We start from the raw sequence: 17,078 nt of genomic DNA, 5'->3' as shown, positions 1-17,078 counted from the left end.
GGCTCCGACAGCTGCCCTTGAGAAAGAGATTGTGTGTGCGGCTCTGACAGCTGCCCTTGAGACAAAGATTGTGTGCGCGGCTCTGACAGCCGCCCTTGAGACAGAGATTGTGTGCGCAGCTCTGACAGCCGCCCTTGAGACAGAGATTGTGTGCGCAGCTCTGACAGCTGCTCTTGAGAAAGAGATTGTGTGCGCGGCTCTGACAGCTGCCCCTGAGACAAAGATTGTGTGCGCTGCTCTGACAGCTGCCCTTGAGACAAAGATTGTGTGCGCAGCTCTGACAGCCGCCCTTGAGACAGAGATTGTGTGCGCAGCTCTGACAGCTGCCCTTGAGGTAGAGAGTGTGTAGGAAGATCAGAAAACTGCCCTTGAGACAGATTGTGTGTGCGGCTCTGACAGCTGCCCTTGGGGCAGGGATTACGTGTTTGGCTCTGACAGCCGGCCTTGGAGTACAGAGTGTGTGAAAAGATCGGACAGCTACCCTTGAGACAGAGATTGTGTGCGTGGATCTGACAGCTGCTCTTGAGGTACACAGGGTGTAGGAAGGTCGGACAGCTGTCCTTGAGACAGAGATTGTGCGCACAGCTCTGACAGCTGCCCTTGAAGCACAGACTTTGTATGAAGATCTGACAGCCACTCTTAAAATTGGGACTGTGAGAGACTAGGACAGCTGTCCTTTACACACGGTGTACAGGCTGATGGCAATATACAGGGCATGAATAATGTAGTATTCTCTTGAACATCTGTTACTAGGGCAAACCATCTGGATGTTGACACAACACATAGCACAACCTGTGTGATGAATGATCTGATACTCAAGCTCAGGGTTCAGACGTAGGAATCCCTGGCAGTATTCTAAGAGGTACAGGCAGTAGGAGACAGATTCCTAGAGGGTGCATACTCTATGTGGTCATTTGTACTTAATCTCTTAATTTTTTTCTCTTTCTAGGGCCCTATGACCTTCCATAGAGCTTTCATTCTCAACAGAACGCTGAGGGCTCAGATAACAGGACAAAATGGCGTGGGGAACAGAGTCAGACATGAGACCTCGAGAATCCTGACATGCGAGAGCGTTGCTGCCATAGCACAACCCAAAGAGCTGCCGTAGGACAGACCTAAGAGCTGCCCTCGTTCACCACAGGCGGGTTCCAGAACGACAAGATCCTCCCAATCATCATGGCCAATAAGTAAGTCAGACCAACAAAACAGTTACCATTACAGCTACCCTGCTGTAGACTTCCAAAATCTAGTTTCTTCCATGGCAGTGTGTGCATAGAAAGAAATGTTATCACCAAATAACTCCGTTAACGACAATACAAGATTCAAATAAATGTTCCCGTCTGCAAACTATTGTAATTAGGCCTGGGCGGAGTTAGACCCTAAAACTTCACCACACTATGAAGAGTTCCGCAGTGACGGAGTGTGTGGGTCGTGCAGTTCGCACAGATTTTTAGCTCCGGGTGTTTTTCCCACATTGGAAAATCAGTGCAAACTGCGCCATCTGCAGTGCTAGAGGGCGCTGCTTCTTTCTGACGCTCGAGTAGATATTGCACTCAAGCAGCAGCCTCCTCAAAGGGATTGTGTGCGCAGCTCTGACAGCCGCCCTTGAAACAGAGATTGTGTGCGCAGCTCTGACAGCTGCCCTTGAGAAAGAGATTGTGTGCGCGGCTCTGACAGCTGCCCCTGAGACAAAGATTGTGTGCGCGGCTCTGACAGCTGCCCTTGAGACAAAGATTGTGTGCGCGGCTCCGACAGCTGCCCTTGAGACAAAGATTGTGTGCGCAGCTCTGACAGCCGCCCTTGAGACTGAGATTGTGTGCGCAGCTCTGACAGCTGCCCTTGAGGTAGAGAGTGTGTAGGAAGATCAGAAAACTGCCCTTGAGACAGATTGTGTGGGCAGCCCTGACAGCTGCCCTTGAAACAGGGTTGTGTGTGTGGCTCTGACAGCTGCCCTTGAGACACAGATTGTGTGCGCGGCTGACAGCTGCCCTTGAGACAAAGATTGTGTGCGCAGCTCTGACAGCTGCCCTTGAGACAAAAATTGTGTGCACAGCACTGACAGCTGCCCTTGAGACAAAGATTGTGTGTGCAGCTCTGACAGCCGCCCTTGAGGTAGAGAGTGTGTAGGAAGATCAGAAAACTGCCTTTGAGACAGAGATTGTGTGTGCAGCTCTGACAGCTGCCCTTGAGACAGATTGTGTCTAGTTTCTTCCATGGCAGTGTGTGCATAGAAAGAAATGTTATCACCAAATAACTCCGTTAACGACAATACAAGATTCAAATAAATGTTCCCGTCTGCAAACTATTGTAATTAGGCCTGGGCGGAGTTAGACCCTAAAACTTCACCACACTATGAAGAGTTCCGCAGTGACGGAGTGTGTGGGTCGTGCAGTTCGCACAGATTTTTAGCTCCGGGTGTTTTTCCCACATTGGAAAATCAGTGCAAACTGCACCATCTGCAGTGCTAGAGGGCGCTGCTTCTTTCTGACGCTCGAGTAGATATTGCACTCAAGCAGCAGCCTCCTCAAAGGGAATGGAAGCTTTCTCAACCGGAGTGGTAGCGGACATCCACGACCACCCGCATTGAGAAATCTCGCCCGGAGGTGGTCTGGAGTAAGATTTTCTTCGCTACGGCTTGCAAACTTGACATTGATGAGCGCGAGCGAAGAGAAAACTCCGCTACGTGGCGCAGAGTTTTCCAGAACTCCGTGTGCTACACTAAGCACAGAGTGGGAAAAACTCTGCAAGCAGAGCGAAATGTCATGCCCAGGCCTTACTGTCATCTAGAGCTTTATCCTAATTGGCTAAATTGATGTAATGCACGATTGCAACGCCCAAAATGTACTGAGTTGTTAAAGACCATCCTAGGACTGGAGCATGATGTTTCTTATGATATTAAATAATGACCTGCTCTTTAAAAAAAAAGTGGCAAAGGACTAAGTGTTGACCCCCAAACGATATCTGTGCCAAATTCTGGAGATGTGGACTCTTTTGAGCTGTGTCTGCTCTGACCTGTTTCTAACCAACCTGATCACCCCTAGCACTCCGAGATGAATATTTAGCGCACCCTATAATACCCAGAGCAAACCTAAAAATCACTGGTGCCAGAAAAGCCTGAAATTAGCTGTCACTTTGATGCTATTTCTTGGCCATATGCAGAACATTAACTTACACTGCTTAATTGTACAGAAATACATTATTGCAACCCCAATCTAAAACAAAACATTACCTTAAAGGAGCAATCCTTAACAACCCCAGACAACAAACTCAACACATAATAACTAATCAAGGTAAAAGACAGGTCAACACATTTTTTTTGTTTGTTTTCCCTTTCCACGGTTTATCACTAAGCAAGCAGATAAGGAGGTCCTTATGCTCAGGATATTTTCCACCTCATTGTTTTTCTGGGCACCATGTGACTGAAGGAGGCCATCAAAACCAGGAGGCCTAATGTGTGCTAACTGGCTCTTCTGGTTTCTTGTCTTTCAGCCTGTGTTATGAGGCCTCTCACTTACTTCCTCCAATGCCTCTCCCTAGCCTTTTCTTGGCTCTTCACTGTGTGACAGTCACCAATGAGCCAATCATTTGATTGTGCTTTGCCCAAACTAGGCCTGAGGCATTTATAGGTAAATCCTCAGACCACTCCTAAATTATAGGTTTGTCAAAGCCAGAAAGGCTATTGCTTCCTGCCTCTCTCGCTCTAGTTTCCCAGTTTAGGGGGGACTTGTTATTTTTGGAGAAAGTCGCCCATTGATGTCGGGAGGCCTACCCAACAGCCAATTCCTGAAGGGGACATATAAGGACCACTATTTCTCCTCTTTCAGCCAGAAAGTGTTACCTTTTTTAACATCACATGGGAAAATATGTTTCCCTAGTCTCTTTGGATGTGGGTTAGTAGAGAATAAAGCACATCTCAAGCTTACTTAGCCTGCCTTAACTTGCTACCAGATTGTGCCCCCTGGGCACCTGGTTAGATGTTATCAATCTCTATTTCCAATACATAGTCAGACTTTGAATTCGATGACGCTTTAGATGTAGTGTGTATATGCAGCCCTTGGAGGAATTCTGAAAATGTAAAGTTGTGTCAGAGATATTTTAGTTTCGTGTGCATGCATTACACGACTGGTAGACGATACAATGATTCACTGTGGTTTGCTTTAAACTCCTCAATGATCGGAGGAGTGACTTGAATAGACTAAATATATCAGCACCACAAGTAACCTAAAACTGTTGAAGTACTCAAACTTTTTGCGTTTTTTTTATATAGCGCAAACTCGACCCAAAGGTATTGGAGCCTTTTACATGAGCACCAGTTATGTTACACAAGGACACATTCATTAGGTCTCGGCCTAGCGATACACTGCGCAGCAGTGTTCGCGCAGGAAGAGTCCTTTTGTATGCGTTTTGGAAATGCACTGGTAAATTCCACACGCTCGTGCGTGTGATTTTCAATATGTGGCCTGCTATTGGCCTTTCACTGCGTGTTGTTTTGTCCAATAGACACTAATAGGCCAGAGGCGGGCACATAGCTCCGCTCCTGGCCTATTGGTGTCTATTACGCGCATTTGAGGCACAGGCACGGCACGCCATAATTGAACGCATATGGCGTGCGCGTGCACCACTTGTTTTCCTCACTGGAAGTCGGCTGCTCGAGCCTTGCTGTTCCTGAGATCCCGCCCGTGCCCCCGGGCAATGCCGTTTGATCCCTCCGAGACCTTGTATCTTCCGAGACGGAAGGAGGAGGACTGCAATGTTCAACTTCTGGGATGTCTCTTCCCTCCCTCTTTCTGGAGCGTCAGCCCGCGATTGCGTAACCGCCCCCATTTTAAATATTTCTCGTTTTCAAGGTCATCCGCCCGATTTGCTGCGGTCCGTGTGGCGCAGCATTCATTAGTTAAGGTCACGAGACATTTAATCTTTTATCCTGTAGACCTGCTGGCTTTCTTCCATTAATCTGTCCGGGCCTTGTTGTGACAGTGTTGGCAGATGTTATAAAACTGGTTTCAAGGCTTAAATAATGTCGCACAAAGGCACTCAGGCGAGGCTTATTTTAAAGCTGTTCGTTTACATGAAACATGCCTAACAGCCTAACAGCAGCGTTCGACACCATCTCGCACGTCATTCTTATCAACAGACTGCGAGAGATTGGCGTGACAGACACAGTTTTGGCTTGGGTTACATCTTTCCTATCTAACAGGTCCCAAACTGTGTCCCTTGGCCCCTATCTATCCAGCGAGAAACCCATAACATCAGGAGTCCCTCAGGGGTCCATATTAAGTCCTCTCTTCTTTAACATCTATATGGCACCCCTCCTCGCTGTGATAGAATCTCATGGGATCCTTGTCACGTCATACGCTGACGACACACAACTAGTCGTCACGATTGACAAAAAGTGTACGAACGCAGAGTTGCGTTTTCAAAATTGTCTTTCTGATGTTTTCCAGTGGCTAAATAAAAATCATTTAAAATGTAATAGCGCCAAAACTGAAATTATACCGCTGAGTAAAGATCTGTCCTTCTGCCCGAAGGACTGGTGGCCCATAGGATCTGAGGCCCCTCCCAGCGCCGTATCTTCAGCACGGAACCTGGGCGTGCAATTCGACTCATCCCTCTCTTTTGACGAACACGTCAGGATCACGGCTGGACGCTGTTTTGGACTTATTAAGTCCCTAAAGAAATTCTTTGACCTCCTCCCCATTGCAGCCCGAAAATCAGTCGTGGTAGCTTTGATACTCTCCAGACTTGATTACTGTAATGGTTTAATGGCGGGAGTGAAAAAGTCCACCCTCAAAAAGCTGCAGAGCATACAACACGCAGCTGCTCGATTAGTGTTGGGACTTCCTAGAAGGTCATCAGCTTCAATGGCGCTAAACACCCTCCACTGGCTACCTTTACACAAAAGGATCTTCTTTAAACTTCTTCTTACCGTCTTCAGAGTTATGAAAAACTCAGGGCCCCTTTATCTTGCAAAGCGTTTTATACGCTACCACCCCTCGCGTTGTCTGAGATCCTCTGGCAAAAATCTTATCACCATTCCAAGATTTAAGTACAAGACCAGGGGTGGGAAGACCTTTACTGTCCTGGCAGCCAGGGCATGGAACACTCTACCGGTCAATCTTAGATTGACGGACAAGGAGAGCATCTTTAGAAAACTTCTAAAGACATGGGTGTACCAACAATCAGACACTGCAGTATTGGCAGCCATCTAGTTTCAGCTTCTTCACTTTTTCTTCATCCTTTTCCACTTTCATGTGCTCGTAGCACGCTTTCCTAGCGCCAAGATGCTCCTGTCGGAGCGAATGTCTGCGCTCTATAAATACACATAAATATCAAATATCAAATAAATGCCCGGCTCCGTGAGCGGGTCCCTGTTGTCAGCCGCCAGTGTTCTCGGGAGCTTATCGCCCCCCTTTATATCTCCTAGTTGTTCAGTTTTAAGTGAGTCCCGTCTCATGAAGATCAGACCAGCCTTGTCCGTTTATTTTCCAGTTTCGTACAGTGATATCATAATAACACAATACTATTTTTGTTGTTCAGTTATTAACTGAATGTAATCTTCACCGACTGAACAAAGGTATTTGCAGGGTCACTAGATTAATGCAGCATGGGAGGGTCACATTATGCAGCAGGATTGACTAAATTATGCGGCACAAAAGCCAAATTATGTGGCGTAATGGCCTGGGGCACATTTTGAAGTAGTATGACTTCCTTATTTGTCATTTTTTACACCTCTTAACACTACTAAACCATCGACGTCATCTGCTCTTCTAGTTCTGAGACTCTGAGGCCACAGTCCAACAAACTGGACTGGTAGCCCCGTCTGCTCCAACAGCCCTTCTGCCCTCGCACTACTCTACTAATACCCCCGCTGCTTCCAGCGGCACCCTCTGCTGGTTTTTTGTTAGGCATGGGGATATTAAGTGATTTGCCCTGAATCACAGGATGAACCTGGTTCTCCAGCTCCAAAGTCAGCAGCATGGCCGTAAGGCCACATCCTCGCCACGAAGTTTGCAGATCCCTCCAATTATCCTATGAAAAGGTCTGTACTAACTCATTTGATGATGCTGGTAATCAATGAAAAAAACATTAGCGATTTTCTCTACAAAAGTTGGAATAAAAACAAAAATAGTTACAAATGTATTTGCATCCAATATTGTGTTGAAAGGTATTTATGAAGGCTACCACTACTGGCCACCATCTTAACTAGACGTGGGCGAGCTAAGAAATTACCACCGAGCCGAGCCAGATCCGAGCCAATGGTCAAGGTCGGTTTTAACAGACCATTCACAGAGTGCATTTCTTGAACAAGCACAAGCTTTGACATTAATAGGTCACACTTAATCACTGCAGTGAGAGGAACTTATGAAAAGGAATAGCTTTTAAACATGAACTATGCCCATCCTCGTCCTGCCGACAATGCCATTGGCGAACTAACAGGTAAGTCAGTGGTCATGTGCATCCTATATGTGGCCATAGTCTTATAGATAGATTGACATTATAGTCTATTAAGTCAAACACAATGTGCTTGTGCAGCTCGTACTCTGAAAACACGTATTTGAAGGTGCTTTGATATGCAGTAATGAAGAAAGAGGGGGAATGGTGAAATCAAATAATTGCCTAAGATCATACAGTTTGAGTGTACAAGCCTGGATTCATTACAGTTTTTCTGGTTTCACCGTCTCTTTCCTTTTTAAGTCAAATGGGAGGAGAGGATGTGGTCTTACGGCTAGGGCAGTTGACCTCAAATCTGGGGAACTGCGTTTGTGTCTCGGCAATGACGCTCAACATCCTGTGTTTCTGGGCAAATCACTTAATCTTCCTGTGCCTAACAAAAATGAATGTGTCCTTGTGTTACGCAACTGGTGCTAATGTACAGAGCTCTGATACTCTATATTCTCAGGCCAAGTTTGCGTTATATAAAACTCCAGAAAACAAAAATGCTAAATGTATTTATTTATTTTATTTATAAAGTTTTGTATAGTGCGAACATGACCCTAGTGGGTATCAGACGCTTTACAAGAAGGGAAGGTAGGGTATAAAACAAATAACTTAAATTATCACATATATGAAATAGGTGAAGGGCCTTGAGAATACACTAATTATTATGCTTGTTACCAGTGAAGAAAAGGTCTGGCATCATAAAAGAGTTTTGGGCTCGAAGATCCAAGAGCGCCTCGAGCTGGGCTAGAGCCCAGCATCTGGCTCAAGCTTCCACTCGCTTGCCCACCTCTACACTCAACCATGCATCGTTGAGCTTTCCTAACCTCCCAGTCTCATTGACACATGGCACCGTCAACAGACAGAAGACAACTTGGGATGGACCCATCTCCCAAATCCACCCACCGATCGACTGACATATCACGAGAGCTCATGAAATGTACATAAGATTTGATAGGGAATCATTGTTGTCAACAACCTGTGCAGATCATGAAAACAAATTAATTTTAAAAAATGGTCTTGTAGGTGGTGTACAGTAAAATAGAATCCTAGTGACTGAATAGTGTATAGCTTCAATAGCAAGGAAATACCAAGTTCGAGGACAAATGGAACAAAATTCCTTTGGGTGGAGATTCATGAAGCTAGATGTGCCCAAAACATCCATTGACAAAGGAAGAAAAAGTCTAAGATGCTTGTGTACAAGCTATTAAGTGTGCAAAGGAAAGGTATTAACTTGTGCCCTATGGGGTGGTGTCCTCCGAGATGAGGACAAGGCTCCATACATAGGACATTTCTCACATTTATGGTAAACACACCCCGAATGGAGATTCCATAAGTTAACTCTAGTTTGGAAGAGGGAAGATGGGACAACACCTCCTCAGGCCTGCCTGTTCCCATGTGCTGACATTCAGACAGGTGCTGCTGCTGTGCAGTAATAGAAGCCCTACAACCTGGCATGCTAGCATTATGCCATTTTTCTGCTGTGGCATTTTCTGCATAATTCTGTATTTACCATGTTTGCCACATATACAATCATTTGCTGCATAATTTGCAGAATTTAATGCCTTACTCAAATGCAACTAAAGTTACTAAAAAGGCTGCAACATGTGTTGCCATTCAATGACAGACACAAAGCAAAGGTTTATTGGTTGCCTTTCAGTTGTGATTGCTTCAGTTAGGTGTTTAACTGTTCCTGGGATGAAACTTTTGTGCAATGTTTAATGTGTAAAATGAATAAATTGTGCAGCGGTTCTGCCACAAAATATGCTGCTGTACGCCAAATAATGTGCCTTTTCCTTGACACATAATTTAGTCAATTGCTTAATTTGGTCCTTCTTGCTGCGTAACTCTAATGGCCCTACCTATAACACATGTTTAGTTTTTCGTGTATTAAAATACCCTATCATCTCTGAGCCTCAAACCCTGATTTTCCTGGGCTAAATCCCTGCATTATTTTGCGGGTACACTCGGTCTTATTCTCCACTGACACTCAGCTTCCCCAGTCTTCTTAATGTGTCTTCTCTAGGCCAGTGCGAAATAAGTTCCCCTGACATCATGTCCGAGCTTTTCCGGTCCCCACATTCCAGTTCTTCACACCTACATCTGCCCAGGACAGGCCTCTCTGCTACACATTCAAGTCTAATGTGCCCAGTTGTGGCTTCCTCTCAGTGTCTTGTCCTCTTCCGGTTCTGAGGGCCTAACACCCGAATCGTCTCAGAGATGGCTTTCTCACTGAATTAGGTCCTGAGTGTTGCGGGGGGTGGCTTCCTTACTGTCCCCACTCCTGCGGGTGCCCAGGGATGCTCGGTTTTGTTATGTTCGGGCCTGTCGCCAGAGACTACTACTTACTAGGGTGGCTACCTCCCTGCATTGCCTGGAGAGGCACGGTTTCTTGGCTGTGAAGCTTGCGAGGGGGGCCTTTTCTCACTGCGGGGTCCCGGGTTGCTCTGGCCTGTCCTGCTCCCTTGCCTGTGTCAGGCCCTGCCTGAGCAGTGACGTCACAAAGACCACTTTGGCCCTCAGGCAGTCCTTCTTTAGCAACACTAATCAGCCAGGCGGGGGGAGGGGGTGGGCGCAGTAACATCTTAAGCACGGGAGTTTAAACCGTTCCCCTTCGACACCCCCTTAAACCAGTCACCCGCAGACAGCGGCTGTGTCTGCCACCCTTCATCACAGGAAGGCCTGGATAGTGGGAGGTCTCCTTGATGCGGCTTCTATTGGACTGGAGGATCTTCAGGGACCTGCCATTTTCGTTGCCTGGTAACACAGTTTGGGAGCTTGACGGTGAGTAACTCTTCGTGTCAGTGCCAAGCACAAGGCTACTAGGGGCAGCTTTGGTATAGTCAGGGCTTTCGGTGGGATGAAAAAACTGGGGGGGGGGGGGGTCTCTCAAAGGGGCGTGGCCGCTGTAATTAAGGGCTTGGCTTAAAACCACATAAGCTAAAAATCTGCGTTTAGCAGAGTCTGCCGCCTGACTGGCATTTTGCTGCTTCTGTCATTGCATCCAGGTATGTAATACAACAAGTAACACTGCACCTACAATAAGCCAGGACTATTGGCTTTGTCAATGACTGTTAGTTGCAAGAGATTAAAAAAAGCAACAACTAGTGCTTCGTTGTATAGAATATTGAAAATGCTGCAGTTCTAAAACGATGCGACTGTGAAAGAACTATAACCAGTGTCTTTGAAGTTCTATCCCAGTGAAGGCTGGTTCTGCTGCAGAGGTAAGTTGTTTTTTTCTCTCCGAGGGTGAGGGCAAAAATGAGAGCCCGACATGGGCCCGTTTCAGCACCAGCTTTTATAGAACGGGGGTGCTGAGCACCGGCAGGACCCGGCCCACCTAAAGCCCCGGGTATTTTGCAGAATCAGGACCGCATCTGGTGGTTCAAGATGCGGCTTCGAAGCACATGGGTGTAGGGTCGGCCAGTTTAGAGGCCACGAGGTATGGTATGTTGTGTGTCCCTTCTTTCAGCACAGCTCCTTCGTCTCCCAGTATGACTACTCTTCAGTTCTCACATCACCCGAGCAGGGCCGCGTGACAGTGTTAATCGGTGACGTAGCACATATATCGGCGACTCGCGCTCCAGGAGGCCACATGTAATTACAGGGGCAACGGTGGGCACACGGGTCAGTGACAAGATCCCACGACCCCGTGAGCCACGAGGGAGGACCAGGGTGGGCCGGAGAGGCTGATGGGGAACTGTGTGTCTTTTATTTGTCAACCAGCTATCAAGTCTCTGCATTCTGAAAAAGTGGGACCGATGGAAAAGAGTCAGTAACAGCCTTTGAAATGACACCTTATGCAGACTCGGGAGTGGTGCAGATTTCTGTTACACTCAAGATAACCAGACAGGTGTAAGGCTCGTGCCTTCTCAAAAGCCATAGGACGTATCAGGCTTTTTCTTAGAAGTGGGAGGGCCACTGAAAGCTCTAGCCAGGTGCCTGTCTCTGCTTGAGGATAATAGGGCAGAGCTTCCATATGGCTGGCCAGATCCATGCTCTATTCTCGAGCCCCCAGAAATGTAAAAACATCACACACCTTGGATATTAAAAAGGAGATACCCACTTGGTGGTTGAATTGCATAATGTGAAACCAACAATCCTGGGTTCAAATCTGGCTTCCCTCCCTCACCAACTTGTGTGATCCTGTGCAATTTTTTTTTCACCAAGTCGCGTTTTTCTTCGTCATCACGTATGAGAACACTTTAAATATCTAAGTTTGGGATGTGTTTAGACACCGGGCAAGTTAACAATTTCACACAGTTGGAATTCAGGATTTTTTGGAGTAGTGAAGGTGCATTGGGTCTCAGGCACCCTGCAGTTAGAGTTACAAGAACGAGTTAACCGCATAGACACTGCAACCTACTAGTTGAGGGCTATTGGGGGTCATTGAAAATTCTTGATCACTAGACCTCCATAGGGCTCTTTTTTGCTGGATCTCGATGCAAAACCTGCCAAAAGGGTGTCCCACAACTGTCTCTGACTCTTTCGGTGCATAGGTTAGCAGTTAAGTGTCATGCCCCTGCTTAATGTGTAATTGCAGCGTCTGAATGGGGAGCTCATAAGGGTGCAGCGTCTTGTCTTGCATCAAAGTTTTATCTGTTTGTGAAACCTGCTTCCATGAAATTTGTGTGAGGAGATTCTATCCAGGACACCGTCCATTGGAAGGTTGAAGTCCTGCACCTACGATGAAGCCAACATCTGGGATTACTGTAAGGTGTTTATCCAGGTCCTGCCAAACGGTGACTGAATTATCGTTAGGAGCATAGATATTCATTATGGCAATCTCCCTGTTTTTCCTTAGCATCCGTGTGATTAACCATCGTCCTTGCTGGTCAGGTGTATGGGAGAGAACGGATATCCCAGATTTGTTTGCGAATAAGATGACGACTCCGGGCCCGATCCCCAGAACTAATCTGAGCCAAAATCCTAAACTTACTACTTTTGGTATTCACAGAAGGCACTTTCTACTTTTGGTATTCACAGAATGCACTTACTACTTTTGGTTAAACTTACTACTTACTACTCACCCGATGATACGGGGAAGAGGCTGACCAGTGACTAATTTGAGTGATTAATATATCCAAAGCTGGTTGTATACCTTTCTTACCACCTACTCTATTTGGTATGTGTGATTATTGCGTTGTGCTGATTGGTCTTCTGATTCCATATTCAGACATTTATAATGTAAGCCTGTGGAGGGTGCAGCGAGTTGTCTGTTTGCTAAGCTATGAACTTGCCTTATATTGTTGTCTAGGTCTTGTATATTCTCCACAGCATGGTGGGCTGAAAGTCTGGATTTTATTAAAGACACGGAGGCTAATATTATTCCTCCCAGTATAAACCCTTCCCAAGTGATTATATATATATTTTTTTTCAACAAGTCAAGTTTAAGATCTATGGGAAGTTTTGATGAATTCTTTTCTTTTGGAGAAAGAGGGGTTTTCCTATAGAAGTTTATTTCGAGTTGTGGATCAGTTTGAGTTTGCAGCTCATAAAAAAAAGAGGAGGACTGGTTGCTCAAGGGTTTCATTGTTTGGAATGTTTAAATATGCTAAGTTCTATAAGCTTTAAAGATGCTGCTGAGTGGTGGCAATAAAGAGATTTACTGCACAATATTAGCCTCTGTGTCTTTAATAAAATCCAGATTTTCAGCCCACCACATCTGCGGAAAATCTACATTGTCTTAGCATAGCACATCCATCTAAATTAATTCTTTTAATAATGATGACTAATATATACATTAATTTGCATTGAGGCATTCCCCAGACCTTTCCCAACCCTAAGGTCTGAATTCCCTTCACCCTGCTCAAACCACATAGGTGAAACCACCTGTATCCCTGAGAGGAGCCCCAACTCTCTGAACCTCTGGTCACCTGCCATAGAACCAACCCTACCCTACCAAAAGGGAAGCCACACAGTGTGAGACAAGGGGCTACAGTGCAAATGCCTACATTGGTAAACTGGATGTCTGTACCCCTATTCCAGCGTAAAAGCCCTTGTAGAATAAGGTGCACATCTGTCCTTGCAGTCATTTAGTATTGCCTGCTGCTGATGTGCCTGCATCCGGTTAGACTTACTAACCCCACCTACCCCAAAATGTAAGGGTCTGGGTGGGTGAGCTATCACGTGGTCACAACATCGTGGTGGCCCCCCAAAAAGGCGAAGCAAAGGTCATCGCCTTCACTAAATAGAATTCCACCATTACAACATGGTGAGTGGAAGTGACAAACCAATCACGTCAGTGATTTCCTGTTCCTTGTCCCGTGAATCATGAGACAAGTACCAGGAAGTCAGCTCTGTGTTGCCCACAGCCCTGCTGGCTTGGGCCAAAGAGGTGCAAAAGCATGAGGGGTGTGAATCTGTGGGTGTCTCGGGTTCCAGCGCTGCGGCACCCCTACGAGGTTGAGCTCTCTCTATTGTCACTAAAAGGAGACCTCATCACAGCCGCAGACAGAGGGGGAAATGTAATGTGTATACTTGTAAAGCGCACTGTTGCCAGCCGGCGTCCTGGCGCTGTATACCGCTGGGGAACCCGTCCTGGCTTTCCCTGTGCGATGGTCCCTGCTGGGAATCCCCAAGGTGGAGCCAGGCATCCCCGGCGTTGATGGGGCCGTTGTGGAGATTAGGCAAGCTAATGCCCAGAGTTGCCGAGTGTGACCCCTGGTTAGAGTAGGCACCGAAGCGAGAATTTTCAAGTCCGCTGACCCTGGTCCACAACCCTGCCGCGTCGGGAATCGAACCCTGGTCCTGGGCCGAATTCTGCTTCTGGGTCTGCCGCCTCTAACCAGTGAGCCACACCACTCCACAAATAACAAAACCTGAAATTATACTGGAATAACTAATGAATCTATGACTTTCTTTCAGAAGGGGGAAAACATCTGATCTGTGGAAAGACTTCTTAAACATTTGAGCAGGGTGAGAGCATATAAACAAAATTAGATTAAGAGTCAGCATTTTAAAGTTGAAGGGGATTATCCTATGGATGCTCTCTTTAAATGATTCCTATCACGAGGGGATGAATGGGCTCACTTTGGTCATGCAGAGAGTCAAGCCAAGGGTTGGGATTGCACTACAGTACACAGGGAGATTAATTCTCCTGCCGAGGGACACAGAATATAAACAGCCACGTCAGGGTCGTAGTCAGAGCAACAAAGAGGAGGATGGACTCACCAGAGGGAAAACAGTCCGTGGCAGTGCCAGGATTACCCAGAGGTGAACAGAAGCTCAGTGGTTGAAGTCATACAGTGTCTATAGGTCACACATAGAAACAAGGGCTCTCATTACAAGTGGCTCGGTTCATTGTAATATATGCGATAACTCTTAATACCGCACATGTCGCAAATATGGTTATTGGGTTAGACAGTGGCAGGGAAATCCAGCTGATATTTATCGGGAGAAAAAATGCCCTGTATTTACTGTATCACGTGGATATTGGTGGAGTATGCACCAACGTCCACATCTAATTCCCCCAAAATTCATAAATAGGTGGTATGTATTGCACCCAATAAATTCCGACTCGGTGAAGGGTTATTTTGTCAGGTGCAATCACATTTTTGACCAGGCCCCTTGTAACGACGGCCAGAGTGCAGTGCTTAATTTGAGCCAGTGGTTGCCGGTGGGGGGTACCAGCACTTATGTCTGGGGACCAGCAGCAGCGTCTCCTCCGCTATGGCGGAGGAGTGTTACCCCCCCCTGGTAGCATCCTCAAAACGTGAAAAAGAAAACAATACTAAAACGGGTTTATTATCGATTTTATTTTTCCCTCTGAGGCCCAGGTCTTGGGGGGCGGGGCTATTGCGATGGCTGTTACGGAGATGGAGTGGTGGGCAGGGCTTTCAATGTGCATGTCGGTTTGGCTGGGCATCTTAAGATGGGCGCACCAATGTGCACTGAGCTGTCTCCAATCCGAGCTGCGTTGCCGGTTTGGAGACATCGGGCACAGCCTCCCAGCCTCTCTGGGAGTGCAAATCGAGGGCGCTAAGGCCAATCCTGATGCTGCTCTCAGCAGCATGAGAGCAGCGTCTGGATTGGCCGCAGGGGAGTCTGGAAACCTGGGCCTGCACTAGAGCCAGAGAGGAGCAGAAGAGCGGCGATGCAGCAGGTACGTAACTTTTTTGTGTTGTGATATGTTGTCGTCTCATTACACCCCCCCCCCCCGCACCACACTACTTTGGTTTGAGACCGGCCGCTACTGGGCACCACCACAAATATTTCCTCATGAAATATTATTTGAGTGCAAGAGGGGGAAAACACACAAACGGGAAAGAAGGAGGAAGAGAAAGATGTCACAAAGGGAGAAAGCAGGAACCTGCACGAGGGACATAGTGACAAGTAGCGTCTGGTAGCAGATTAAATACTACCAGTCTTGGTAGTCAGGGTGCCACATTTAATTCCACTGGCTTCTGAACAAAGAATTGGGCACCAGCTCACAAGTTGAGCACTGCAGGAATGTGAGCTGAGGCTGTGCTGTGGAAAACTGCGAGTGCTTGCTCTGTTTTATTCTGTAGCCAGCGACGGAGAGAAGGGGCAGGTACTGAGTCCAGGGAGTTGGTGTAAAGCGAAAGGACTGGATTTGGTGTGCATGACCGTGCAGATGGAGCAGGTTCAGTGTGTAGGTAGAGGGTGATAAATCGAGGGAGCTATTGATCTATAAAGGCTCAATGTGCAAGGGACTGGTAAAGTGTTCAGGCCCAGTGTGCCTGGGACGGGGCAGTGGGCATGGCGCCGGGGCAGTGGGCACCTTATGCAACGGCCAGTGCAGTGTGCAAGAATCCGGGTAGTGTGCACGGTGTGGGCGCAGTATCCAGGGGGTGAATGCAGTGTGCAAGAAGTAAGGGCCAAGATCCATAGTATGGGTGCAGTGTGCAAGGAGCAGGTTAACAGGTGGGTACAATTTGAACGATGGGGGCAGTGTGAAAAAAGGGTACAGTGTTCGAGGTGCAGGTGTGGGGCACAGCCAGCGATCTCTGTTCTTCTTGTAAATGGGCAATGTGGAGCCCCAGAGCCTGAGGCCTGCAATTGAGAGCAGGAGCAGCCTGGAAGAAGTGCTGCACCAGTCACTGGCCTCACCACGTGACAATACAGGGAGAGCACACAGGAGCGTCCAGCCTTTAGCATAGGGGAGCTGGGCTCACGCACAGGGCGCTGACCTCCAGAGGGGTACAGGAGCTTCCTGTAGCAGTCTCCCTTTGACCTTGCTGCAAAGAAAAGAGTGTTAAACACTGGCACCCATGCCCACAGTTTGTATGCATTTCTTTTCGTTGTCCTCTTTTCTCTTATCCCCCTCACCTTTCCCCCCTCACCTTTCCCCCCAGTCCTCCCATTTTTCCAACACGCCTACCACAGGTGGCAGGTTGTGCCACATTTGGTTTCGCCCAGGACTCTGTCTGTCCAAAGGCCACCTTTTCACTGTAGCTGATGTAGTATTATAGTGACCCACCCATGAAAAAACTGGCACTAGATAAAATAGTTCAGCATAGAAAAACCCTGCCTATTGTCACAAAGAGCCTGAACACGAAATATCGCAAGCGAACGGCCTCGCGACAAGCCACACACGTTCAGCACACTACCTGCTTGATCAGAATGTTTTGCCTCAAGATTAAAGTGGAAGACTCGCACAAACAGTTTTCGTGAGTGCA

The 17,078-nt window shown here is 47.1% G+C and overlaps 2 protein-coding genes across 3 annotated transcripts in view; one reads left to right on the top strand and one right to left on the bottom strand.

The window, feature by feature from the left end:
* The window catches only part of WDFY4 (WDFY family member 4), a 1,018,342-nt gene that overhangs the window by 184,781 nt on the left and 816,483 nt on the right, over window positions 1–17,078 (bottom strand). The window lies entirely within an intron of this gene.
* LOC144754647 (leucine-rich repeat-containing protein 18-like) overlaps window positions 1–17,078 on the top strand; it is a 30,016-nt gene that overhangs the window by 8,558 nt on the left and 4,380 nt on the right. The window contains exon 2 of the mRNA XM_078642706.1: window positions 950–1,187. Coding sequence (XP_078498832.1) covers window positions 1,177–1,187 — 11 coding nt within the window. The 5' untranslated portion in view covers window positions 950–1,176. The remainder of the gene's footprint in view (window positions 1–949; window positions 1,188–17,078) is intronic.

The sequence above is a fragment of the Lissotriton helveticus genome, chromosome 5_1, assembly GCF_964261635.1.
Source record: "Lissotriton helveticus chromosome 5_1, aLisHel1.1, whole genome shotgun sequence".
In the NCBI taxonomy this organism is placed as follows: domain Eukaryota; kingdom Metazoa; phylum Chordata; class Amphibia; order Caudata; family Salamandridae; genus Lissotriton; species Lissotriton helveticus.
This window is presented reverse-complemented; position numbering and strand designations above follow the sequence as displayed.